This window comes from Chiroxiphia lanceolata, chromosome 4, assembly GCF_009829145.1.
Source record: "Chiroxiphia lanceolata isolate bChiLan1 chromosome 4, bChiLan1.pri, whole genome shotgun sequence".
Classification (NCBI taxonomy): domain Eukaryota; kingdom Metazoa; phylum Chordata; class Aves; order Passeriformes; family Pipridae; genus Chiroxiphia; species Chiroxiphia lanceolata.
This window is the reverse complement of record NC_045640.1, coordinates 7709510-7737126: the sequence shown is the minus strand read 5'-3', so window position 1 is coordinate 7737126 and position 27617 is coordinate 7709510. Positions and strand designations below refer to the sequence as shown.

Below are 27617 nucleotides of genomic sequence, written 5' to 3'. Positions count from 1 at the left end.
GATCACTGCACTTGCTTATGGAACCAAAAGGCATATTTAATTAGAGAGGTGGCTGCCCAACAGCCAGCTCTTGATGAGAACATGCTGCTATAAAATCAATATATTATTGTGTATTTTAATATGATAATTCACTTTCCTAAACAAAATGTGTCAAAGGGATGCTTATTTTGGTTTTGCATATAAAAAACAATGCAGAACAGAGCCCAACAGAGAAAATTTTCCTCATGCAGACCTGAAGTAATCACAGTGAAGTCAGCTGGTTTATGCAATAGTTATATATTGGCTTGTGAGACAGATTTTTGAACTAGTAACTCACCAGTTTGTCCAAGAAAGCACTTAAGTACACAAAGACAGAAGAAAGCACGTGCTTAAAAGACTGCCTGAGTTCTTTTCAGGAAGTCTGAGTTATTTTAAGATCCTTTCCTGAACTGGGAATTTACCTAATAACTTTAATTGCAGTGATTAAAGCTGAATGACTTCAGAAACATCAGGAATGATTAATCCTTTCAAAATGTTATTTTTAACGAACACATCAGGTAAAGAACAGCCAAGTGTGACCATTAGCTCCTACACAACTACATATATATAAGTGGGATATTTTGTTTCCTGATTGACTTGCACTGTAATGTATTTTCCTATCAGCAATTGTTTAAATACAAATTGGGAAATTCTTAATCTATTTTATATAGTTTTTTTATATATACACTCAAATATCCATTTTATATGGATTTTTATAGATATACACTCAAATATCCTTGAGTAGATAGCAGGCTTGTCCTTTTATCTTCTTCCATGAGGAGGACTTCAAATAGCAGCCAAATATTGTGTTAGGGTGATAAAAAGGGTGGTAAGACACTTTGTTTTTGAAAAACGTGTGTCCACAGGGAAGATGGGATAAAAAGGAAGAGGTGAATACATTTCACTTCCAGTGGAAGCTAACAAGTACAAACACAACCTTTGCAGGTTAGAATTCTTTAGGCTGTTGCTAAAGATAAGGAAAATGAGTTCCAGTGCCTGGAATTATTAAAAAAATACCAGTTTTGGCACAAGGAATACGGCCAAAGGAAGGGGAAAAATAAAAAAAGAACCATAGCTATGTAAAAAACTAACCTCATTTGTTCATTCATTTACTATCACTACCAATGCTTTGGGCACTTTCATCAGTCACACATATATAAGAAGCATTTCACAACTATCTGGAAAGCTGCTGCCTTTCTTTTCCATTATATTCCTTTTCTCAAAGCCCCACTGTTAGCAATAACCAGAATTTACTCAGTATTTATTGCAAGACTGACATAGTTGGGATAACCAACACACACTGCTATAATTTTATCAAAATATAACATTTTTTTCCATGAACAAAAAAAATAAAAGGCTGTCCAGTCCCCAAGTTTGTGTCCTACAGACCTCCACCACTGTTCTGTGTTCACACACATCTACTTCCCATTTCATTATCTCAGTACTCCCAATTCCACTTCATCTTCCCCAGTTCTTGGCTGGACAAAGTAAGTGCCCGCAGGCTGTTTCAAGCAACACCTACTCCAAGAGCCACACCAAACCTCGCTGCAGCCCCCTGCTCGAGGTACCAGCCTAATTCCCAGTCCTCTAAGAATCTATAGCTGAAAATTTCCAACTTTATTTTAAAGGCATGGAGGAAGAGAGTCACCTGCCTCCTTCAAACAAACTGGAACCAGCCAGTTGGACTTGCTGCAAGTCCCCTGAGGTGGGTAACACTGATAATCAAGGCAGGCCCTCCTTCCCAGGCTATCCTGGTGGGTTAAGTCTAGATGGGGTAGATGGACTGAGGCATAAGCAGGACTTCACACCTGGAGACACCCTTGAGCTGACCCCAGGATAACTACAGGTGATTGTTACTGACCACCTTCCATTGTCTGTAGCCAACTTTGATGGCAGAGGACAGTAAAAAGGTCACTTGAGCTACATAAACTTGGCTTTACACAGGCACACCCCTTTTTTCAGCAAAAAGAAACATTTGACTTGTACAGGTAACAGTTACAGCCTGACTTTCAAGATGGAAACTGCAGATAAATGAAAAATAAGCGTCAATAGGACTGAAAAAGGCACAGTACAGCACAAATCTTACACAAATACTCAGAGAGGAGCAAAGAAGCAAGACACTTCTTACAGTGGCCAAGATTTTTAACTTCTGTGTGATGGCAGTTATCCTTTCCTTCTCTACAATGTTCTGAAATCTTATGAGTCTTAAAACACACAATTTTGCACAAAGGCAAAGCTGCAGAGACTTACTAAGTGAGATGTACAAAGGATGAGGAGTAATGTACCAAAACTGAATTATTTAAGATGAATTTTCCTCAGTAACAATTTCACAAAAACACATTGTAAGTATACCTCTATTTAAAAATTACCTACTTAGAACACACAAACAAAAAGAGCCACCTTGCAGAGGTGTAAGTTGGCCACTCTATGGGAGGAAGTGGTTGTGCATCTCCAACTGCTACTAATGCAGGTGGTGGAACAGAACCTTCTCCCATCTCACCAGACTGTCACCAGCATTTCTAATATTCCTGCTCATTTACAGCTCCACTTTGCAGTCCCTTCACTCTCAGTATGTGTTTTGCACACTTGCAAGCACACAGGGAGCTGCCTCTGCCTCTTAACTCCAGTGGAACAGGATGGAATGAAATAAGCTGCTGGTCTCAGTTGCTCCTGCTCCTAGAAAGTATTTGTTTATCTGGAGCCAATCGCTGTTCCTGTGTCCATGTAATGACTTCCTCAGAGCAGGCAGAGATTACCCACACCACTGATCACTTTATTACTTCAGAATGGCTGTTTATTTACCTTAGTGCAGCAGCAACATGCAGGGATAAAGCTTGTCACAGCTGGGCAAACTCACCATATTCCTTACGCAGGTGGTCTGGAATGTGGGGCTCATAACCTTCCTTCTCAGGGACCTCCACAAAGTCATCTTCATCCTCATCCTCATCGTCATCATCTGAAGCTTTCATCTGCAGAGATATTTTTGTTGGTTTTTTTTTCTTTTTTTTTGTAAATGTGAAGATCGCTTTTCATTTCCCTTCACACTGAAAATATTTTGCAGACATCTCGATAGCCCTACTGAGACTGCTCTATGGCAAAACTATTTCCCTAATTATGTATTTAATCTTTATCTAAGATTAGGCCTTTGCTTAACATTTTATCTCTAAAGCCCTACTCTATCCTAAGGGCTTCTTCTAAAGCCCCTTTTATCCATTAGAACACACACACAGTCGGTGAAGTCTGAGAAAGTGTGAAGCTATGAAACAGACCAAAAAATCTTAAAACAACATCAAGATTTTGATTTAATGAGCAAATTATAGCCTTACCTCTTCTCCTTTGGATGATTTTACTCCTTTAGCAGCACCCAAATAGTCTGTGGTATGTTAAATGGTACCACAAACTGTTTAAGAGCTCAAATCCAGAGCAGGCAAACAGGAGGGGAAGTGGCAAGTTAATACTGACCCAAGTAGGAATATTCAGATGTGTATACTACAGTGGTTCATTGTGTTTCTTCACAACAGCACCAAAAACAACTGGCAACATTCATTTCTTAGCTAATTTGGTGCAACCCAACCATTCATACCATTAGACTGCATACACTGCTGTGGTTAAGATCAACAAAACAGGATTTTTTTTTAAATGTGCATTTGGTCTGTCTTGCAGTCTGAGTATCTACAAGTAGTTGAAAAAACCCCGCAGTTCCTACCAACTAAACAGGGTAATTCATTCATGTAAGTGGTTTCCTACATCTCATTTCATCCTGATACTACTGTATATATACCAGCAAATCTCTACATTTTTTCTAAGCTTGTTCCATACCTGAAAATTATTTTTTCTTTTAAATTACACGTAAGCTAAAAGAATCTGTGCCACCAGACACGGCCTGTACTATCAGAGCTTTAAAACAGCAAATGCCAGCTACCTTAAAAAGGCAGCAATGACAGAGGCTTTACACTTTATTTCTTTCGCCCACTTCAGAGTCATCTAATTCCCAACAACAACATAATTAGCACTTTATTGTAGTTTCCCACGTGCTTTTACAATTCTAGGAAATAATAAGGGGTGTCCACTAAATCCAACCTTAGCACAGGCTATCACTTTTTTCCACTTCATTGCAGCAACTCAAAGCCACAGATAAGGAATAGCATCATTTTCAGTATTTTCAACTGTGTTCTTTACTCCTCTTAGTGCACCTGACTTCTGTTGATATTCATATAACTCCTCTTTGCTACAAGCACCAGAGGATACTGCAGGTTTTGCCTGAAGCAGAATTTTCCCAATTTAATGCACTACTCTAATCTTGTGTCACAGCTGAATTCCTTTAAATCATACATATACTCTGAAACCAAAAACCTAGAAACCAATCTTGATTTATTGAATGTAGTTCACTATAAATAACTTTTTTTAAAATTTGTATTTTTTTTGGTCAGTATTATTTGTAAGCTGAAATTAATTAATTTGTAATACAGAACGTTAATTGATATTAATACATATTGATACACATCAACACATAATGAATGGATGGTACAAATTAGAAGTAAGATTCTTCCCTTTGTTTAAGAAGTTACTTTGATTTAAGAAAGCTGCAGTTCCAGTGAAAAAAAGAAAGAGGAAAAAAAAAAAAAGATTTACCGTACTAAAGACTAGAGTTGATTTACTATTTCATTCTTACCATAGAACATCTAATTAGTCTTCATTTTAAAATAAAGACTCATCATAATCATATTTGAGAGTACCCCACTGTCAAAGACAGGTAAGAGCCACAGCTCAGTCTCTTCAGGACAATTATCCCTACCTCGAGAGCTGCCAACATCCAGGTTATCCTGGAGGATCCTGCACCCAGGTTTACTTTTTGTTTCCCACTGCAATTGTTCTTCCTCATCTAAAAGTAAGCAGCAATTCAGGCTGTACCTGGCCTGTCCAAGACAGATGCACACTGAGCCAAAATAGAGTTCTAACCAAAGAGAGGGTCAAATGTTCCACCACTAATCACAGACTCCCAAAGCCACTAGACTTGAAAGCAGAACACCTGTGTTAAACTACAACTTTCAGAAGACCTTCCCAATGGCCTTTAGAAAGAAAAAAAATCATCAGGTGTTGTACTGCAGAAGAGAAGAGGGCTAAAGATTGAAGAGATGTTTGCTTGTATTTTGGTTGTGATATTCTGCTGGTGCAGTCATCCCCTTTTCATCTATTAGGGACAATTAAATTAAATTCAGAAATAATCTCCACTCCTATTTTGCTACAAGCTGGACAACATCATATTTTCCACACTCAGGTTCCATTTCTCATCTAGCTATTAAAAAAAAGATTTCACCAAGCTAAAACTCATCGTAGATTATTTTAGTCTACAACTTTGTGCCATAATGTACAAGCTGATCAACTTTCACACCATAAAACAGGGAAAATAAACTCAGTGTGTTTCCATAGTTTTTACTCAGCAGTCTATAAACAAATAAACAGCAACAGGTTTAAGGAACTGAGAAACAGTGTCAAGAGAAAGAAAACTCGGTTCAGACTGATAATGTAACTTAAATTGCCAGATTATACATGAAGTAGGGGGGATATAATACCAGTACTCGACTAGTACCAGGACTAGAGGGAATGCTGGGTGCTACCTTTAATTGAAATTTCCCCAAATTTGTTCCCATGTCACTGGTGGCATGAATCTCTCCATACAGTAACACACTAAAAATTCAGCGGGCTTCTCTAATCCCCAACTTGAAAAACTGCATTAGAAGCAACTTTGCTGTATAACCTGCATGGCCTAAAACTTTAAAGCACGTGAAAAGCCTGACGGAGAAAAGGCATAATCAGATGCAAATTCACTTTGTTTAGGTACAATCCATGAACTGTGCATTCAAGTACTATGGAAAACATTAATCATAGGAAACTGTAATTTTTGTTATCAGTCTAACACTAATCAAAAGGGAAACCTGTCACTACCGCTGACCTGTGAAACGTCCCAATTATACTCTTCGGAAATGACAGGAGCACTTAACTTCCTCACTGAGTAAATGACGACGATCAATCAAGTTTGAATAACAATGAGCCACGGAGCTGAAAATTATTTTTTGTATAGAATCTACCCAGGAATTTATGAAAGGTGAAAAGCAACCCAAGGTTTTAGGGGCATTATGGCTTTCAGCTAGTGCAGCACATATCAAACACTAAACAGAATTTATGTGTTTTAATTTTCTAAAAGGTAGATGTGGACTTGGTGCTACAATGCATAACATATAATGCCAGATTTTAAATATGGGGGTCATTTTCATAAAATATTATGCGTATTGTTCACACCCTTGAATTTCCCTAGGGTCTTCTATTAAATTTAGATTTCCTGTAAAAAAAATTAACTGCTTAGCTAACTATCAGGAATTAAGCTCCCTTTTCCCTTCAAACAGACATAAAGTCTTTATCTTGATAAAATCTTCAACCAGATAAGTAAGTTATCTTTTTACTTTAAAATACTAAAGTTGTCTCTGGTGGAAATTCAAGAAGTTGCATAGTAGTATTGGGTAGTTACATCTCAATTTACTTCATTCCACTGGTATTTCATCACCATCCCATTTATGCTGGTTTGTTCCATTCCCTTTCTACAGAAAGCGGGAGAGCTCATGGGCAACACTTTTAGTCAGAAAAGTATCTTTTTTCTTTTTTTTAAATTCCATTTTTCAAGCATGAAGAAAGCTCCAAAGCAACATCTACAGATGCAGTATGAAATCTCAACTACCTATAATCTAAATTTCCACTACAGGTAAAATTCTTCAGTCAATTAAAAAAAAAACAACAAAACAAACAAAAAAAATTCACCATTAAATCAGAAGAAATAAATATTTAAGACAATATTTTAAGTGGCAGAATGAGTAAATGATGATCCTTTAGGAATGAGAGGTAAGGTATTTGCAAACAAGAAAAAGGAGACTACGATAAAGACAAGCAATATGACATTTCTAGCGTGCCATGTCTGAAGAAGTGCAAGTGATAAATACCCCAACGTAAAGCTTTCCCTGTAGTGTACGAATTAAGCACCTCTAAGATAAGTAGTCATGCAACTGCTTGTTTCTCAAACACCTGTCAAAGAAGGTGGAAAAAAAAGGTCCTGGTTTCAAATCCACTCTAATTATCAGGTGATATGAGGAAAGTCAGTAACACAGGCCACCATCAGAGATGGAGGGTGAACTACCTCCCCTCTGTAACTAGAGAATGGATCCCCTGAAGGCAGACCAGATTCCCAGAGATCAGTGGCTACTTGCACCACCATTGCTCTTCAAGTTGCATGGAGAAGGGATTTTTTTTTTCCTGCTCTAAAACGCCGAACTTTATTTATTTATTAATTTATCTAAGTCACAGAATCATTTGCAAAATTACTATGGGAGTTGGCTGGGTTTTTTTTCACTTGGTAGTGTTCCTGACTAGATATCTCACAGTGAGGGGAAATAGGGTTTGGCTAGGCAATTTCCAGATTCTTGAGCTGAACTTATTTACATATGAGAATATGGTTTTAAAAGAAGATAGAAAATACACACGCATGACTTTCACCGTAATCACTTAAAACATCTTCTCCATTCACCTGATTTTCACTAAAAACTTTAAACAGTGCTGACTATATCAAACCATTTACTCTCCAACTCATTAAAAAAAAAAAAACTTCAAAAAGCAGATGTTTCCTTATTACTCTGCATTACTAAAAATCCTGGAAACAAACACTGGGTGCCAGCAGAAATGCAATCGTCTCTTTTACTTTGGAGTCAACACTCCAACAGGCTCCAGCTGTGAGTGCAGCTCAGAGCAACCACAGCTCCAGTTAAAGGCCTTGTTCATCCATCCCAACCAGGAATAAACGCGAAAAAAAGCCTCCACCCACCACTTGGAAAGATGTGAAGAAAAGCTTTTGGCCCTTTTCTCACTTTTATACAAATTGACTGCTACGTTCTGTTACGAGGATTTAAAAACCCAGGTCTCTGCAATAGTAATTAAAGCAAGCAATAAAATGACTGAAATATACAATGCAATCAGTTTATAGGAGTAGTTGTACAGCCTTTACTAACTATTGTAGAAAAAGAAGGAAGAGAAAAGATAGCACATGAAGTAGTCATATCTACTTACTGAAACACCACCCACAAACTACAGCTAGGACCATTAAATAAATTTTGCATGGTCTAATTAACTTGGTTTGCAATCTCAATTACTTTTCACCCAAGAAATCACTTTTGCTCAGTTTTATGTGTGCCTGTTTCCCTTTTAAAAAAAAAAAAAATGATGTAAGGCATCCTCAGACAAGTGAACTCTAAACTTCATTTGTCTTTCAGCAGGCTTGATGGCTATGCATTTAAAAACCCATTCTATCTTATAAACTAAAAATTAAATGTACTCAGCTGTGATGGTCGTCATTGCATCTGCTATTTATATGCTAATACCCTCACTGAAAGATCTTGCAAATTATTCCACCATGCCAATATCTCATGTGCATCTACTCAAAGCCAACTAAATATTTTTCTAGAAGATTTTGGTTAGGGAACCAGAATATTTATTGCCATAGAATCTAGTTAGAGGGGCAACCTTAAGCACATACATTTTTTTTTATTCAACCTCAACGCAAAACATACTGCAGTCATATTAAATGAAATTTGGGGACATTCCATGTAAGAAAACAGCAACTGGGGTAAAAATAATTTCTTCAGTGCCAGTAATGGAAACTGAATAGTCAAACAGTGTAACTCACAGGTAAGGACAACTTTCTCCTTTTCCATTCCTTTATATATAATCATCCAACACAGGATGATGTGCAAATAAATGCTGGCATTTGTATGGATTTTAGAACCGTGCTTGAGTTTTCCTGTGTGCAACACAAGGAAAACACAAACTATTAACAGAGCTGTATTTATAGGGACCTCCCACATGCTCTCCCTCCCCTTCACTCCATGATCCAAGCATAAATTCAAACCTCGACAGCTGCAAATTAGATATGTGGTCCAGGCAAAGTACATTTTATGTTTACCCGTAAAAGTATCACCATTCATTCTATTTGTAGTTGCTCAACAGCACATAGGCTTCTTGGCCATGCTGACTTTTATTGAGGAATGCACTTTTCACATTATTTCCTAATTTCCAGAAGTTAGTAAAAACACTTAGAGGGTTCCAGCCCAACACTTGGCCCAAGTAGCTGGAGAACGAGCAAACCTTGCTTCAAATTGCTTTAGCAATATAACAACTACCCACTGAAACAGTTTTTCACTAAAGCAGTGCACACTAGCTAGAGTTTGTATTTTCACAGTCCTTACTCAAGGCTTACTCAAGACTTTGTGCCAAAGCTCTCTCTTGTATCAGTCTGTGTTACCAGCTCCTGCATCTCCGGACCCTGGCAGGCTCAAGGTCCCAGATAAGCTCAGGAGGGATTTTAATAAAAAGCAGAAAAGTTTTACTTGGAAAGACCAGTAGGTTTTAAGGTGCAACAATTCAAAAAAACTTTCATCTTGATGAATCATCGTTCAAAGGAAATTAGTATGTCCAATGTACCCATTGGACCAGCATGGGCATTTACAGTTTCACAGAGGACAGCAAATAAAGGTAGTCTAGAAAACTGGTGCGTTTAACAAAATTATTGCCTCAGGAAGACATTGCAAGGCAAGATTAGTATTTCTTTAGCAATAACCACTCAAGACGTAGCCTCAGCTGTATTTTCATACCTCACTGCTTGGGCTCCTACCATCCACCAAAACCAAAAGTACTTGGTTGCATAAACCATCTTAAACCTTAGGTAAGTTCATTAAAAAGGCAAAAGTTCTCTTGCATATCCCACGTTTTTCATAAGATAAGTATCACATTCAGTTTTAGTTAAAATACCAAAGGTCTCCAGGTTTAACAATGCTGTTCCATTCCATGCGCCCCTGTGAGCTAAAAACAAAGTCTGCTACCTTATTTAATTAATTCCCCAAAAACAAAAGAGAATTGGTTCCCACCAAATTCATGCTGACATTTGATATCTATATTTAATTTGCTTTATCAAGAGTGACTATAATGTCAGTCCCTTAAATGTCTTTGTGTAATATTTATAAAAAAATAAAGGTTGCACCTTACTTTTAGAAGTACAGCAGTGTACTTGTCCCATGCAGCTGCTGTACATACATCAAGCACTACAGCTTATTACATAGTAAAAACCCAATATATTTAACAGCAGCATCTGCTATCTTTTGTTCATCCAGTTTTTCATTCACACTGGGAGATGAGCTAATCATGTATCACTCCATCAATTTGGATTCTCTGATTAAGTAAAGATTGACCTTCATAAGCTGCATTACCTGAGTTTATTCGGCTTCTGAAAGGGACACTCTCACTATCTGAGCTTAATGCTGCTACAAAAATCTTCTCTGGATTAGGTTCCAGCCAGTTCAGGTTCCTGCTGCAACAGGAGCTCTACTGTGGGTACAAGGGAGGCACTGGGAATCATTAGGGGAAGAAATAGAGACAGGTCTATCCCTTTTGATTTCTGGTTGTGTTCAGATCATATTTAAGCCAACCATAAAATCATTACAAAGATATATAAGATGTTGTTCCCTGTACAACAGCAACCTGCACAAAGAACTCCACCTGATAAGAAGTAGATCAGGTAGCTGCATAACACACTAAGAAACACCTGGTAGAATTTAATTTTTAACATTTCAGGAATTGTAGAATGGATGAAATAAAGTATTACCCACACCTTGAGAACCAGACTTGGTTTCTTCTTAACTCATGGATAACTGTAAGGAAACTCTGTAAAGTTCTATTCAGTTTTTCAGTCATCTTAACACAAAAGGAAAGGTTTGCAGGTTCAAAGACTGTGGTGTGATGAAGACAGCAAAGTTAGAAGCCAAGTGACATGCAATCATATTTAGAGTCCATGCTCAGACAGGAATGTAGTAGGAAAGGCCTCATTTGGTCAACAGAGAAGAAAGCAGCGGTGGGGCAGCCAATGTCAAGGTTACAAGTACTACCCTGAACAGTCACTACACATGAGCTACCCCTCCCTTTTTCTTTCCAGACTCCTCATTTTCCAGCACACCACTCCAGATGGAATTGTTTAAAGCCACTGACTGTGAGTGGCCAGTCCTGGGACTGGCTATACCCATTTCTGGACCAAAAGGTTGGTTTATGGTCTATTAACAACACGGTCAGCCAAAAATACCTCTTTCTTTACCACTCCCCAGAGAAGTCTCTCAGTTTTCCAGAGCTTTTCAGCTAGTCCAAGTGATTTATGAACTGTACTCCTATGATGCCTGGAAATATTTTAGGCAACACTGAGTTATTTAACTTTTTAATGATTCAGAGGCCTACACATGATAAAAGCTAAATTTTAGAGCTGAGGAGGGGAAAAATTCTCATTACTAGTCCTTTTCTTTATGAAATTTTAGAAAACGTGATTTTCATCTAAAATGTCCTATAACAAGATTTCCATTAGCACTCATTCATGCAAAAAAGAAAAAAATTCCTACTGCATTTGATGGATTACACCCTATCACTTACACCAGAGCAAACTGTGCTGCCAAAACTTTGTATCCACCACCAATGCACACATGCCTCTGTCTGTGAACTCACACGTGAGTCAGTCTGTGCACACACACACTGTAAAATCAGTAACTAAATTGCAGCTGACTTCAATGATAACATTTATGAATGAATCTGAACTGCACATTTGTTAAAAATTATTTCAGATGCTGTATTTTTAACAGGTAAACATACAGCTCGATAAAATTAGCCTAATTTATTACAGAAAAGTCAACAAATTATTCTATGCAGGGCACATAACCTTACATAATATTCCTGACCGTGGATTTTAGAAACAAAGATATTTTAGATGTGGATATATTTACTTCAATATTACTGCATTTAAATTTAACTGTATGTGTTAACTTAGTACGTGCTCCAAGCCTGAAAATTTTCCGTTTTCATAAATACACGTTTAGCAATGTACCTTCATGAACCTCACAAATAAATTCAATGTACTGTTTCCCCTTGCAAGGTAGGATGGATAAAAAGCAGGAAGCAAATTTATATCTACTACCTGCAGAGTACACACTGCTCAGTATTCATAGATGAATCAAGGGAGATGACCCCTGGGCCTGAAAAACTTAAATACTTAACATAAGGGTTAACTTGATGATAGAGACATCCCACTTTATTTTACAGTCTATTAGAAGAGCTCCAAATTGCATTGTGCGACCTGCGAATCAGATGGGGATCAGAGGTCGTCACAGTGACAACCTTAAGAATTCATGGCTAGATCTGCATAACAAGATATTTTTAATAACTCCATAGCAGGGGCAGGCTGCACAGCCAGGGCAAAGCATAAAACACACCACAGCAGCAATTCAGCTCTAGAAAAGAAGAAAACCCAACCAAAGCCATCACCCGGCTGATCAGACACTTGAACGAGCGAGCACTGTGCGGAGGGTTAATTTTACAGTGTTTTGGTTTGTGTCAGTCCTACATCCTAATAAGACTTGCAAAACTAGAAAGCCCTTTTAGCTGAAAGGTGGTTACAAAAGAGATGTTTCACAGAAATAATTATAACATGACAATTAAAATGAGGAGGAGGGAAGAGGAAGCATAAATGTATGACTTATTTAATATTTTCTGTTTACTCTTACAGTTATGGTTGACATGGCTTTTTTGATAAACATTAGCCAGGAAAAAAACCCAAACTAAAATGTTGCCGGGGCTACCAATTTCACAATACAAATGTTATTAGATTTTATTTATTCTGAACACATTGCATGCTAACAATATACAGAATCTGATGAAGGACATCTTTAGGTGTAATGTCAATCATATTAAATATTCCTATATCTCTCTAAAGTTTTAGAAAACATACTAACAATCATCATCGAGTTACTATTCAAATCTTAACATGAAATGCTTCCAGTTTTCAAAGGGCAACTTTGTTAAACTTTAAAAGCAGCACCTGAGGAAAAGACTTCTCTACAAAGGTGTCTCTCTTGCTCTGTGGTATCAGTATGTTTTAGCAGACTTGGGTTCAGGCACTGTGAGGGATTACCAGGGACAATTAATCACCCCCCAGAAATAACTTCTCTAACATGAAGAAAAGAGGAAAAAGCATAGGGATGTGAGTGCAAGAAGCTGTTACAGAAAGCTGTCAGCTGGACTGGATTCTCTATGGCTGCAGAAAGAGAAAACAATGCAGTGTTTGCTTCTGAATTTTAGAAAATTCAAGTCCAGCTTTTTTTTCTAAAGGAGGCACTGACTTAACTAAAAGCCAGACTTGAGAAGAGCTGGTTATAAAGCTACAAAATGATTAGACAGAAATAACTTGTTACCATTGCTCAAATGCCAAACTACAGTTGAATATGTCGAAAAAAAGGCAGAAATGGTCTTATAGCCAAGTAATTGGTAGAACTCTTGGTTTAATTTACAACATATTAAAATCTTAACCTTTTAATGTTAAAATATTGAAATATATTAATACTAAATTATGAGCAGCAAATATTTAAATTATAAATTTGTGGCCATTTTCTGACATTACTCTTTCAGAAAAAAATCTGAATTGTATTACAGTGAGGTTTGAGTATCAGATCAGGTTCTGGACAACACAAGGACAGGCTCCTCCAGATCTAATTATTAATGGCATTATTGAGTTCAACCAGATGTTTCACATGGATAAAATTAAGTACACGAATAAATCAAGATCCAAGCGCGCGCTCAGATTTGACAGAAGATAAGGAAAGGTGAAACAAAAAGTAATGAATACAGTTAATGAAAAACTATATATCCCTGGTTGTTAATGTAACTTGAAATTTAAAATCCACCATGTAACAGGCTTGTTAAATGACCACTCTGCTGACAGACAAACGAGCGGGATGTTTCTCACATCATCTTTCCTGCTGGATTCTGTGTGTCCAAGTTTTAGACACCCTGAGTACTAAACATTCCACAGCTTCCCAAAGTAATTACATAAGAGATAGCCATACTTTCCGAGTACAAAATACCACCGATGAGCTACATTTCTATCAACAATGTCAAGACTTCAAGTATTATCCTAATGGCTAATCCTTTATGGAAAGGATGTAAGTGAAAGGTAGTGTGTGTGACTTAAAACACAGGATATACTTGTCCTCTCACAGCTTTTAAAATTGCGGGATCATTTGCATCTTATCAGCTGCAAATCAGACACTAAACAAGAAAAACAATTAAAATCTAGTATTTCAAGAAAAGGAGGAAGACATCAAAAACCAGGATGATTTACTTTTAGAGAATGATTTAGCCATAAGTAAGTTATTCCTACAAAATAATTAAGCCTCTGGAAACAGAAATATCTACACCAATCTCAACCAGTAATTACAATTGTACTTGTATAATAACTCATCTAATTCGAGTCAAGAATTAACTCAAAGGGTCTCTGGTTGTAGTAAGTTCACCTGAAAACACAGACTGAGCCAATGGCTGGCTTTGGATCAAGGTGGTACAGAGAAAAATGTGGAGCATGCAGTATGCACTCCCTCTACTGGGCACTGGAATTATCCCGAGCAGGCATTCAGACTGAAAAGGGAGATGTCCGAGCATCCAGGTACCGTGAAATAAAAGCCCTTCTACAGCTCCCGCCCTCTTCCCCCTGGATTCGGCTAAAACACACATTCACAGAAAAATGGATTTCAAAACTCTTGCTTATACTCCCAAAGTGCAGTTTCTGTCAGAAACCTGATTCACCCAAACAAGAATTTAACTACACTTGTGTAAGCACACAAAAACCCACTTGCCTTTGACTGACACAGCAAGTCGGTCATTCTTTGTCCACCTCTCACCCATTTGAAACAGTAACAGCTCAGAAAAAATGTCTTGATGACTTCTGATCTGCTGGGGGCACAGAAACAGGAAGAGGGAACCTCTGGGCAGCAGAAATGTATTAATAATTATAAAATCTGCTGCCAGGGATTTGTTTCTAGACAGTCAAAGAACAACCTTGATTTTGCTTTTCCCTCTCCTCCCACTGCTCCTGAGAGGCGAGTGCAAAATGGTGCCACAGGCTACTGGTGCTGGCAGGGTCTCAGTGTCACATGGAAATGATGGCCCTCCCTGTAATTAAGGCTCTCTGATGGTTTGAGTTCTTCACTCTCACGGAAGAGAAAAGAAAGAGGTGGTTATAGCTCATGTCACTATAAACCATTTTAAGTCAAAGTGTCTCACTGTATCAAGTCCTGTGCTTTCCTTCAAGTGACTTTGTGGAAGTGAAGCTCCATAAACCTACAGAAAGTTCTGTACTTTGCAAAGCAGTGGGACTTTTCCATTTTTCAGGAGAGGTAAAAAAAACTTCCAGAGAAAATAATTTGTGCTAATTTTCTAACAAGTTTGCGATTGCCCACAAGTCCTGCCTTTGAGGCTAGTGCTCTGTGATCTGGAAAATGAAACAAGAAACAATGGAAAGTATGGATGTAATAATTAGGATTGCCAAAAGCACACACCTTGTGCACCAAAAAATATGATTCTTCTGGGAATGTAGGCCAGGTAACCACCAATTTCTTCCTTGCAGTATAATTTATATCCAGCTACACTACTGGTATATTCATATTAAACTGCAGCATCAAGAATTACTCCAGATATATACAATTATTTGCATTTCAGCCACAGGCGATGGTAAGGGACTTCTAGACCTTCTCTCTCTTAAGTGGCAATTTAAATCTCTGTGGGATTGATAGTTAGAGTTCACAGTAATAAATCTCCAGGTTCACTGTCACTCACTAAACCTTTCACTTTATCAACTTTCTCGATCTCAGTTTGAGGATGGGTAAAGCCTTTACTCCCTCTGTTCCCAGACAGAACAGAAACAAAGCACAGGAAAGAAGAGATGAGAAGGGGGGAAAATTAGTGACCACAGAAGCATGGAGATTAAGCACAAGGAAAATGCAAAAAGTCTGAGGAGAATGGGCAAGCCTAAGTCCCCAAGTCCTGATAATTCTGTTTTATATTTGCTATAAATGCTCCCCTTCATTTCTCATCTCCACATTGAGCAGGTACAGCACTCACTGATTCCATGTGCCACCAATAACATCCATAATGCCTCATGCTGTTGGGACAGGGTAGCTCAGAGCCAGGGCTCTGAAGGACAGACAGAACATCAGCACTTCTTCTCTGGGGTTTAAAGACACAGAAGGCAGTAAAACTTTGGCATGGCAAGAGCTACAGCTCCAAGGATACCAGGACAGACAGAGCCACAATACATAACACAGGCAGCACTAAAGAAGAGCTGTGTGTAGTATTTCATATGCTGACATGTAAATATTTGACAGATGGGGATTTAATAACCATGGTCTAAGAGATTCTGTTTATTTTGTTCTATCAGACTCTCAATTTACCATGTTTTTACGTTTCAATAAAGTCATCTGACACATGAATAAAATATAATTTATACAGTTTCCATCTGCAGTACAAAGCTCTTTATGTTCAGGTTATAAATTTAAAATAACTCAGCGCTAACACTAAATTTGGTTGTTTTCCACTGGAGAAAAGCCCTAGATATAATTATATATTGTTTTCAATGCTTAAGTTAACTCAATCTGCATCACCTCATTTTGAAAGTATTCTTTCTGAGCACTGTTATTATTTTCCTTTTTTTCCCTTTTAACAATGGAATTTATTAGCTTTCAAACTAATAGAGATATTACTTACAAACATGCTATATAAACATATAGATAGCACTGATCACTCTCCAGAAGTGGTAACAATACCACTTCAAACACATCCACATGCACGTGCACACACACACACACACACACGAAAATCAAGGCTTGAATGTCCTTTATATCTTGTAAGAAATATAGCAACCAATATTCCATGCAGAGGTGCAGCAAATGAAGCCCTGTCAAGCAAATGGCAGGAATGACAGCAGATGTCTGGATTCCTTCATAGCTGGTTGCATAAAGGTAGCACACATATTTCACTGGAGAAAAAAAAGCTCTGACAAGACAGTCTTTCAGTACTTTTCATTCAGAGTTGGCATTTTTGACTGGTGTGGCACATCAGTAGGTGTTAAGATGATGAACCAGATTAATCTTGATTAAGCTCCATTTGCACAACGAAAGCAAAGTCTGCAACACTCAGTCATGGCTAAATGAGGCTACCACAATGTAGTCCAAAGGATAATGTCCAGATCAGATTCTTACAATCCAGTAAATCCAAACCAGACTCTAGTCTGAACCCTGACCCAAACCACTTATTTTCATGTCAAGCTATACAGTAATTTCATTTGATCACAGCCAACAGAAATGAGTATTATGCAGCTCTGCTTTTTAGTTACATAAACAAGCCATTAGATTCCTTTTTGGACCTCAATAACATATTTGATCCTCCAGCCTCTGTCTATTCACAAGTTCTATCTGTTTCACAAGAACTGTCATAGGTAGTTAACCTTTGTGAAACAGTTTAATGCTCTAAAGCTTATATAATAACCAATTCTCTTATGGTAACCTCAATCACACTGCATGCTTACTAGAGAGAGTAAATACTGCAAAGCAGAGAAAATTCTTTACTGAACTGACAGACACTCATACAGTTTTGCAAGCTGAAAAAGAACATTAGTACAGTGTTTACTGAGAAATATGCACAGAAGAAGCTGAGGACATAACACTGTTACACATGAAGGAACTAAGAGTAAATAAAATCTGCACTTAACCACTTCTCTATCCTAAACAACAAGAGGGATGCTTTAAATGGTTTTGTCTAATAACCAGGCCCATGGTGTATAATACAGGTGTTTACTGCAACTTCCCTGAGTGAAGCTACAACCAGCTAAATTAATGTACTTTTCAATAAAACTTCTGTTGAAAAGTTTCCCAGATTAGAGCTTAAGAGAAAAAAGCTTTTTTTGTATACAAGGTAAGCTTTACTAATGGTCCTCTCCAGTAAAACAGAATTCTAAGAAACTCACCACTTTTCTTTTTCTTGCCTTGAAGGAAATGTTCATTTCCTTGTATTTCTTCATAGCAGTCTCCAGTTTATTCTTGAGTTCAATGGCACATCTTAGCCTATCATCATTGACTCCTGCTCTGGTAAGTAACTGCAGAGGAAGAAAACAACATTCTTACTCATTTTTCTAGACATCTGAGTAAAACAAAAATTTTAGTTTTCCTTCATAATTCATAAAATGACATTGTCACAGATTCCTTCATTTTACAAGTAATTATTAGTGAAGCCAATTCTCTTCCTATACAGAATATAAAAACCAACAGCAACTAGTGAAAACAAAGAATGAACAGCTATTACAAACATCTCCTGAGACTGTCCTTCTACAGGCCAAATTCCATGCAGGAGGCTCCAGGGCATACTGTTTATCTAATAGAGAGCTGTCTGACAAAAACAAGCTGTGTTTTACTTTAACCCTTTGCAAAAAGCCCTATTTTACCATATCTTAAAAAAAACCAACAAAACAGAACACAGATTATTGACTGTTGGTACCACACCCAAGGCTGAGAGCTATCAAACAAGTTACATGGCTCCTGCAGCCTCCTTTGGTCCACCCCTACTGAAACAGAAATCTTTTCTAGTTGCTCCTATGTTTCTTTGACCTTATTTTCCTTTTGGCTCACTCTCCCTCAAGACTTTCTGCACCCCAGTCTTTGCTTCACCATCTTATTATTGAAAAATAAAAAAAAAGTTGTCTCTTTATCCCACCTGAATCCAGGACTGCACAGAAGGCCAGAACTTATTTCTGAGAAGTTTGTGAGCATCCATGACACTGTTTATGATGGCAGTGTTATCTTCATTCTCTTGCACTTTTATATCTGCTCAAAACATGGGAAAAAAAGTTAGCTCATGTTGTTTATGTGTCTTCAGTGTAGGAGCTAAAGAAGGTAAATGGGGGTAGACATTAATTTGTCTAAAATATTTGATCACTTCAGGGAAAGGTACAAACATCAGAATGCTTCTCTGTTAAGTATTAATTATTCTACCATTATTCACATATTCAAAAAATCTGGGGAGAAGATGACATTTTCAGTCCAATGATGGCAGAAAGAGTTGTTAAACCATCACTGCTAAGGAATCACCAAATAAACCACAGACAAGTTCAGCCTTATTATTCACATTACACCTTAAGTTCAAAGGAGCTGGGCCTTATACTCAATATAAAATAATCCCTGCCCTGGTGGTGATGGGGACTTGATTGTCAAAGAAGCCAACTATGCCACTATCCAAGCAAAAATTATACTTTTCACACGTTAGTCATTCATAAATCCCACAGATTCATTTCCAATTCTGTCCTCAGCAAGAACAGAAGTAGATAACCCTCCTTACTGTCTGCACATGAAATTCCATTAGGACAGTATTTGTAGGATACTTCCAAAATACAAACCATCCTAATTTTTCTAGAGGTGATTCACATTAGCAAAGTTATATAAAAAAAAGACTTCCTAGCAAAACTACCTACTGCTTCTTGCAAGCTGTCAGTAGCAAGGAAAAAGAAAAGTTTAAGGAACACTCGACAGCAAGATTTTTAAAGTAGCAGTTTATAGCCCAGCTATAGAAAGAGGTGAGTAGTGAAGCATATGAGAAAGCAAATTATATATGGTAAACAGATTTTTTTTTTAAAACAGGAAAGTCATTATAGGGACTATAAAATGCTGTAATGCACTTGCAACTACTGATACAAAATTTCAGTCCTAGAAGGTAATTAGCGAAATCTGTTACTCACACACAAGGACACCCAAAATTTCTCAGAACAGTTACAAGATGAAGCAGAAATAGAAAAAGAACTCCAAAATAAATCAATGTGGTATCTAGGAATCCCAAAGCAAAATGGTGTCCAGTAACCCCAGCCTTCAAGTAATAGAAAAAAACCCAAGACTACAACTACAAAGCACTTCACATAAAGTGTGAAAATAGCACTTCCAGCTATATATCAAAAAATTTTCCAGGTACCTGTGGAGATTTCAAGGTCTAGAGTGTACTTATGTGAAATAAGCCCATGGTTCCTAACAAAAGTCTGGTAATCATCATCATCAAGAGCAGGGTCACTGGACTGAACTTCCGAGCGTGTGCCTCCATCCGACTCTTTCTGCTCGGGCTTCTCCTGTTTCTCATCTGACTCTTTGTTTCCATCAGTTCTGACACACTGAGAAACAGGAAGAATGTCCTTGCTGCAGCAGGGCTGTTCATCATCCATGTACCCAAAACAAGACTGGTCAACTTCCACATGGGAGGATGAGGGGGCTGCACACATTTGTTTGTTGGGTTCCAGTTCCGTGTCGTTCACAGCGAAGTTGAAAGGATCTGGCATCAGAAGCTGGAAACAGTTTTCCATCTCTGTCAGTGTATCAGCAATCTCTTGGGACATTTCTATCAAGACAATTGTTTTAGAATACTGTTAAATACTGTAAAACGTTAATGTCTCCAAAGCAGACACTGAGTTACAAAACAAATATGACTGCCAAAGGGGGGAATCCATTTATCCAGTGATCAGTGATGATTTAGCCATACAGATCTCCCTCTGCTGCAGGAACTGTCCTTATAAAAGTGATAATAGTTTTCTTAAGCAGGAAATCTAGAATTTCCTGAGCAAGGCATGTAGAATCACAGTTCTGCCCTTCCCTATCCTCTCTAAATTTTCAGTATGTAAAGATGACACAAGTACTTCATAGAATTTGAAAGAAAACAAGGTTCAGTGAGGATATTCTTAGTGATGTTGGTGGGTGTTCATTCCACAGCTGTAAATTTTATAGTTGCACATAGGCGTAGCCATGAATATATGTTCTTGCTCAAAGAGATGCTACTGATAAAAATTACTTTAAGAAAGTTGAATCTCTTTAAAATTCCACTCTCATGCGTGAAAATATTTCCAGCACACAGAATAAATGCAGACACAGTTGGATGCATTACATATACTAAAGTCATTTAATTAAATAACCCTTTGTAACTGCAGCATAACATACTATCTATGTTCTTCTCTGGGATTACAGAAATGTGTTTGCTATGCACATATCTCAGGCGCTCAGCCCCTAGTTAAACATGTATTTTCCAGCTGCAGTATGATAATTTTCATAGGTATCCTGCACTTTATCCAAGATTCCCAAGCCTATACTTCTGGAACCAGTGATTGTATATAATTAATGCCATCAGCCCAGAAGGTATTGGGAAGTCTGTGCCTAGTTAATGACACAGAAATCAAGCCACTAGCTCCAAAAAGTCTCGTGAAATGCTTGCTTGGGGTTATGCATTCATACTTGACTGAATTACAGACCAGATTTTCATTTGATAACACTTTCTTTCTTTTCCATCTCTTCACATTACCTGAGCTCACAGGATGGTCACTTGTTTCCCTTGATATTCTTTAGGTGAGAGAGAGGGAAGGTCAAGCTCTAACAAATGTGCTCCGACCATCTATGGTCAGCTATTATTTGGAAAGCTACTCTCTTGTTTTATATAATCTTAAAAAAGGTTGCTTTAAAAACAAACACCAAACCAAACCAAAAATGCACTAGAAGAACTGACCTTCCATTTCTTTTTCAGTTCTTTTGACTTTTTCTTTGTAAACGTTATCCAACCGTTTTTGCCTCTCCTCCTCCCTCCTCCTCTCAGCCACGGTTCTGGCGTGCACATCTTGAAAATCCACCTAAGGAGGAAATGAAGAAAAAAGTGTAACATCCCTCGCAAGAAATATATAGAAAATCCATTTCCTAAGATCCTTATCTGTGGTGAAAAATCCTCTAACATCAGCGATCAGCCAGAAGCTCAGCAGCATTTCCTTTTATCTTTTCTCCTCCTCGAATCAATAACTACAGCAATTCTGAACAGAGCTTTTATTTCTACTAATAAGGGACTGCTGAGAATCAATGGCTTTCAGAAAGGAATCATAAGGTAGAAAAACAAAACAGATTTTCACACCTGAAGTGCAGGAATAAACTAGGCTTTGGGAGACTTTTGTCACAGCACTGGAGACAAGGAGTAAAGGAGAGTGGGCAGGAAGAGACTGTGCAGGGTAAATATTAAGGTTACATGAACACATTACACTACATCACTATTAGTAAAAGAAATCCAGGAAAATTTGTAAGCACCACAAGTATAAATCTCACTTACTAAACTTTGTAAGCAAGGAAAGTAAAATACATTCAAATTCATTAAAAAAAGACCAAATTTGTGATTTCACAATTACATTTGTTGGATTTCGGGATTGGGGGAAAAGTCAACATTCAGTCTCACTTTCTTATGAGTTTCTTATAAACATAAATCTGAACAACTCAAAATGGTGTTCCTTGAAATATTTGCAGTGTGGGTTTTTGGTTTTGTTTTGTTGGTTTGGTTTTTTTTAAGTTTGGTCTTAGAAGGGCTTGAAAATGTAAATCTTCACTCCTGCTTTAAGGGAGTCTTGATTGTGTTACCACATAAGGAAACCCCTTTGAAAAAGAAAAATACTTTTTTCTTGTACTTTGCTGATGCTGAAGCCCATAGACTCTCTGGTGCAATGTTTACAGCACAAGCACTCACTGAAGGTTTGTCACTATTGCCACTCTTAGATGATCCAGCATGTCCAGTAATGGCTCCCAGATACTGACATCCTACACCAAAGTTTTGGAGTCACATAAGTGATTTTTATGTAATAGCTGTCACAGAAACTGGCATGGAGAGTCCCCATCAGTTTAGGAAGAGAGGCACACTCACCAAGCTCTTTAGTTTTAGTGGGAAATGGGTGAGCTGAAGGAGGGTAGGGAAAAGAACTAGTTTCACAGCCTACAGCAGCCCATGGATCACCAGTGAGCCTCCTTTGGTTTTCAGGATCTGATTCTTCTACCAAGCTTGCACAGCTCTCCACACAGAAGTAGGAGAGCATCTTCTGACTGTTTATAAAATAATTTGGTGATAATTAAAAAAAAAAAAAAGCCAGCCAAACCCACAAACCACACACAGAGCTAACACTTCTCCTAAGTTGCCCTATACTACTGTGCCAAACCTGTAACACACAACAGCAGAGGTACTCTATACTATTAGGTAGTCAAAATGCCTCCTCAAACCTTTGGGTTGCTTTTCACACTTCCAAGTATTACCCTGGCAAAAGGCCAGTTGGTTCACATCAAGTCTTTAAGTACAAGAGTTACCAAACTACCTGAGATTGCTTCTGTTGATATTAATGTTTCTAGAGGAATTCAAATTCAGCTGCTCTAGAAAACAGCACAGCCAACCTCGCTGGGGAGGTTGTATCATGTGGGGAGGGATCTCTCAGTCCTGACCACAGGAGCACAGCCAGAACTGCCAGACTCCACAGAACTGTTGTACACTTGTGTTCCATTGGGTAAAACTGTGTTATGTATTTAACCTCCCTTGTCTCAGTCTTGCATTTCTCCTTGCCCCTGTCGTTTAATTTTCTTTCTTTACTAAACAAGACAAAAAAGGAGAATCCCAAGACAATCATCTTTTGTGAGCAGATGACAAAAAGTGTATTAAAAAACCAGCACAGTGCAGCAAGTAGGGAACATGATAAATTTAGTGTGGAACCAGAACAACAGAAATACATCATGTATCACAAAGGTTTTTTGATGTACTGTTAGGAACACTGAACTGTCTTTCTGAAGAAAAAGAGAATCAGTACATTTATTGAAAGCCTGTTATTATCATAGATAGTGTGAATGCTAGAATAGCATTCCCAATTTCATTCTTTGTGCAGCAGAAGACATACTAAGCAGCAGAACGTTCCAAACACTAACCTGAAGACTCAAAGGGAGATCTAAAAGCAAGTGGTTACATACAAGATATTTCTTTTTAATAAAACTTCTTGTATGGCACAGTAACACTAAAGCTGAGGGGGGCAAACACCCCACACTTGTTGTCTCTGCTGCAGAGCAAAGGGAAGCTAGAACTGGACAGCTCAGTACAGAAATCAGGTTATTTTAAACTGGCATAGAAAGTTTAAGGCAATAACCATTATTTCCCTTCCAAAAAGGGCTAAACTTGGAGCTCCAGGTAGAATTCAGTGGGTGAAAGCAATACTTCCTACACCCTGAGAAAAGGCTGAGCCCAGCTCTGAGCACAAGCCTGGGGCTTGTAAACTTTACAGTCCTGAAGGATGAACTGAAAATGTTTGTTTTCAAAGAGGATGCTCAACAGGATGTCTCCTACAGGCAATGTCACTTCCAACAGCTTTTTCTTTAGTATTTATCAGTTTCCTGCTTTAAACATTCCTAGCGATCATCACCTAAAAACACAGCAGAGTAACACTGCAGAATACCTTCTTATTCCGCTTTAGGAAGTGGTATCCCAGGGAAAGCTGCTTGTAAGCCTCCCCGTACTTCTCGTGCCAGTCCTGCACCGCCTTGATGGCCGCTTTCCGCAGCTTCTGCGCCACCTCCTTGGGCGGGGGAAGGGGCTGCTCGTGGTCTATGCCCACCGTGAGCTCCAGGAACTCCTGGAAGTTGGCGATGAGCAGCGTCCTGAACTGGTGGGACCTGGCGAAGAGCTCCTGCACACCCTGGAAGGCGGAGAAGCGCATCTCGGCGTGCTCCTCCTGCAGCCGCGTCACCAGCAGGTGGAAGGCGTGGCTGATATGCTCCTCCGACGACCTGGGCAGGGAGACAAGGGAGGAAAAGGAGCAGGAGTTACTTAACGAGAGGCTCGGCACAGAAAACCAGAAGCTCGCAGGGTTTTTTAATTTATTTTAAATTTTAAACCAGCAGTGTCTGTGCTGGCAGCACCCAGCCTCCCACAGCAGGGCCCAGGGCGGCTCCCGGGGCGGCTCCGCTGCTGCCCGGCCCGGGCAGAGGCAGCGGGGCCCTGCTGGTTCCCTCCCTGCGGCCGTACTTGCAGATCTTCTTCAGCTCCTTCATCCTGCCCGGCTCCAGCCGCGGCTCCCCGGAGGTGGTGAGCTCCTCCACCAGCTCGGCCAGGCGCTGGTCCATGTCGGCCGGCAGCGGGGCAGCGGAGCTGCCGGGACACTCGCCCCGCCGGGTGGTACCTTCCTCACCCCGGGGGAGCCCCGGCCGGGCTCCGGCAGCTCCCGCAGGCCCGGGCGCGTCTGGGCGGCGCCATCTTCGGCTCTCAGGAGAGGCCCCGCCCCCAATGGCCACGCCCATCAGGGAACGAGCTCCCGCCCCTCAGAGGAGGCCACGCCCCTCAATGAACCCCCGCCCCTCGGGCTCCCCCCCCGCCCTGCAGCAGGTGGTACCTTCCTCATTCCCCTCCCTTCCCCGCCCCCCCCCCCTCCCGGCCCGTACCACCGCCCTGCCACGTGACGTGCCGGCACCGGAAGCGCCCACAGGGGAAGGGCGGGGGGAGCCCTTAAAGGAGCCGCGCCCGGTTTGGGGACGGGAGGGGGGTTTAACCCCTTGTTGTCCACAAACCTCGTTGCCACGGAATCATAAAAACCACAGGATCACAGAATATGCTGAGCTGGAAGGGACCCACAAGGGTCATCGAGCCAACTCTTAGAGTCACATCATGTCCCAAAGAGTCACACCATGTGCCCGATGGAATGTTAAGGGCTTGGAGTGGACAAGAAATATCATCTCGTCCCAACCCCCTGCCATGGGCAGCGACACCTCCCCCTAGACCAGGTTGCTCCAAGCCCCATCCAGCCTGTCCTGGACACTTCCAGGAACGGGGCAGCCAGAGATTCTCTGGGCAACCTGTTCCAGTGCCTCACCGCCCTCACAGGGAAGACTTTCGTCCTAATATCTAATTTAAATTCCCCCTCTTTCAATTTGTGCCCATTACTACTGTACTATAACTACAGTTCCTGGTGAACAGGCCCTCTCTGGCTTCCCTGTAGCCCCTTCAGACATGGGAATGTTGCTCTGAGGTCTCCACACAACCTTCCCTTCTCCAGGCTGAACAGCTCCAAATTTCTCAGCCTGTCTCCACAGGGGAGATGCTCCAGTCCTGTTATTAATCTTGTGTTATCCTCTGGACTTCCTCCAACAATTCCATGTACTTCTTGTGCTGGGGACATGGCACCCTGTAACCCACCCCCCCTGCATCCAAAAAGTGAATTTTCTTAGTAACAGCCACTATCCAGAGCCTGGAGGGTCCATATGGAGTTTTCACAATGAATGCCATTCTCACATGGGCTCCAAATACAACGTAAAACACAATTTGAGCTCCCTATCGTGGATTCGTAGGATGCAGGTGCAGGGATATGGTGGGATGGGCAAATAAACAAGCACAGTCCAGATGTGTAGCCAAAACTACATTATTTTTTTTCCTCAGTGCTTTGTGACATTTGGCTTCAAGTGCTGTAAGCTATGGATGTTCTCTTTGGGAAGGAAACTTCAGGGACTGGAGCATTTCTCTTACAAGGAAAGACTGAGGGAGCTGGGCCTGTTCAGCCTTGAGAAGAGCTGACTGAGAGGGGACCTCAGCAATGTGCTCCATTTTGCAGGACTTGGAAATGATGAATCCACAGTTCAGGCATGTGTTGGAAGCAACATGTGTGAATTGGTGTTGCAGCTCTGTCTGCTGGCTCCTGTGAGTGGGAAAGACAGCACTGAGCAGTTTTCACAAGAAATGAACTTATATCTTCAACCAAATTTGCTGCAGTAAATGAATACATACATTTTGCAGTTGCTCTGTTCTTTGATTCAATACATCAAACCAATGACAACTTGCTTTTTAACCATGTTTCTCCTTTCCCCACTGTCTTTCATCAAAGAAAATGGATTTCCATGTAAAATTCATACAGTGAATGGCACCGTTCATCTTTAAAGTTTAGATCAGTTTACTCTTTCATTATTCCTTATTTGTTCTATTTCTCTTCTTAATTTGATTGAAAGTGCCTCAACAACTGCTTTCTGCTAGGATATTACTTGCAGAAGTAGAATTGCTGTACTATCTGGAAGCAGAATGTCAAAACGAGCCTCAAGCAACAGACTTACCATCTACAAAGGCACCGATTTCATACCCTTGCATAATGTTTAAAGAAATCCCTGCAAGGAGCCATATGGTTTTGCAAAGAACCAGCTGATGAATGAATGCTGAGTTATGTAACTCATTCATGGTAGTCCCTTAGGCAAATCCCAGCCAGAGCTAGGCTATTTATTTATTTATTTTAAAAAATCAAAGACAATTACGTAAAACTGTGTTTGCTCAAGTTGCTGAGTCCCTTTTCCCTTCTATTTTTTAATGAACATGGTAAATGTCCACCATTCAAGTATTTCTATACATTCTTCCTCTGGAGCAACGTGGTAAAAGGCTGAAGAGAACTGGAACACTGAAGAATTCATCCAAGTGCAAAAGTCACAACCCTCTGCACCTGCATGGATTTTCCCTGGCATGAGTGTTCTGGGCTGTTCCATGGAGGGGAATGCAGGACACTGTGGAGCGCAGAGGCAGAACTGAACACCACCTCCTACCCCTCAGAGCCTCAGAGTTCAGTGTTACTGTGAGTTCACACCTGGTCTCAGCAGAGCCTGAGCCTGCAGCTCATGGTGCATGGATTGGGTCAGGTGCTGAATCGAGGAGTTGCATTCTTTACTTCTGTGCTGAGAGATCAGCGAGAGCAACGCAGTTACATTTTGTGGGTTCTCCAAAGTGAGTGACACCTTACAGGAACAGAGATTCTTCCAGAAACACTGTCCTGTCTACCACCTCCCCAGGATACTCAATGGTTGGCATGGAGGCATTGATGGTGACCA

General features: G+C 39.7%; 1 protein-coding gene across 1 annotated transcript in view; it reads right to left on the bottom strand.

Annotated features, from left to right (window-relative positions):
• UVSSA (UV stimulated scaffold protein A) overlaps positions 1 to 25031 on the bottom strand; it is a 53427-nt gene extending 28396 nt beyond the window's left edge. Inside the window, exons 1-7 of the mRNA XM_032686324.1 lie at positions 24790 to 25031; positions 24221 to 24551; positions 21493 to 21613; positions 19924 to 20340; positions 18679 to 18788; positions 17936 to 18064; positions 2876 to 2987 (exon numbers count right to left, since the gene is read on the bottom strand). Coding sequence (XP_032542215.1) covers positions 2876 to 2987; positions 17936 to 18064; positions 18679 to 18788; positions 19924 to 20340; positions 21493 to 21613; positions 24221 to 24551; positions 24790 to 24887 — 1318 coding nt within the window. The 5' untranslated portion in view covers positions 24888 to 25031. The remainder of the gene's footprint in view (positions 1 to 2875; positions 2988 to 17935; positions 18065 to 18678; positions 18789 to 19923; positions 20341 to 21492; positions 21614 to 24220; positions 24552 to 24789) is intronic.
• Between the last annotated feature and the right edge of the window lie 2586 nt (positions 25032 to 27617).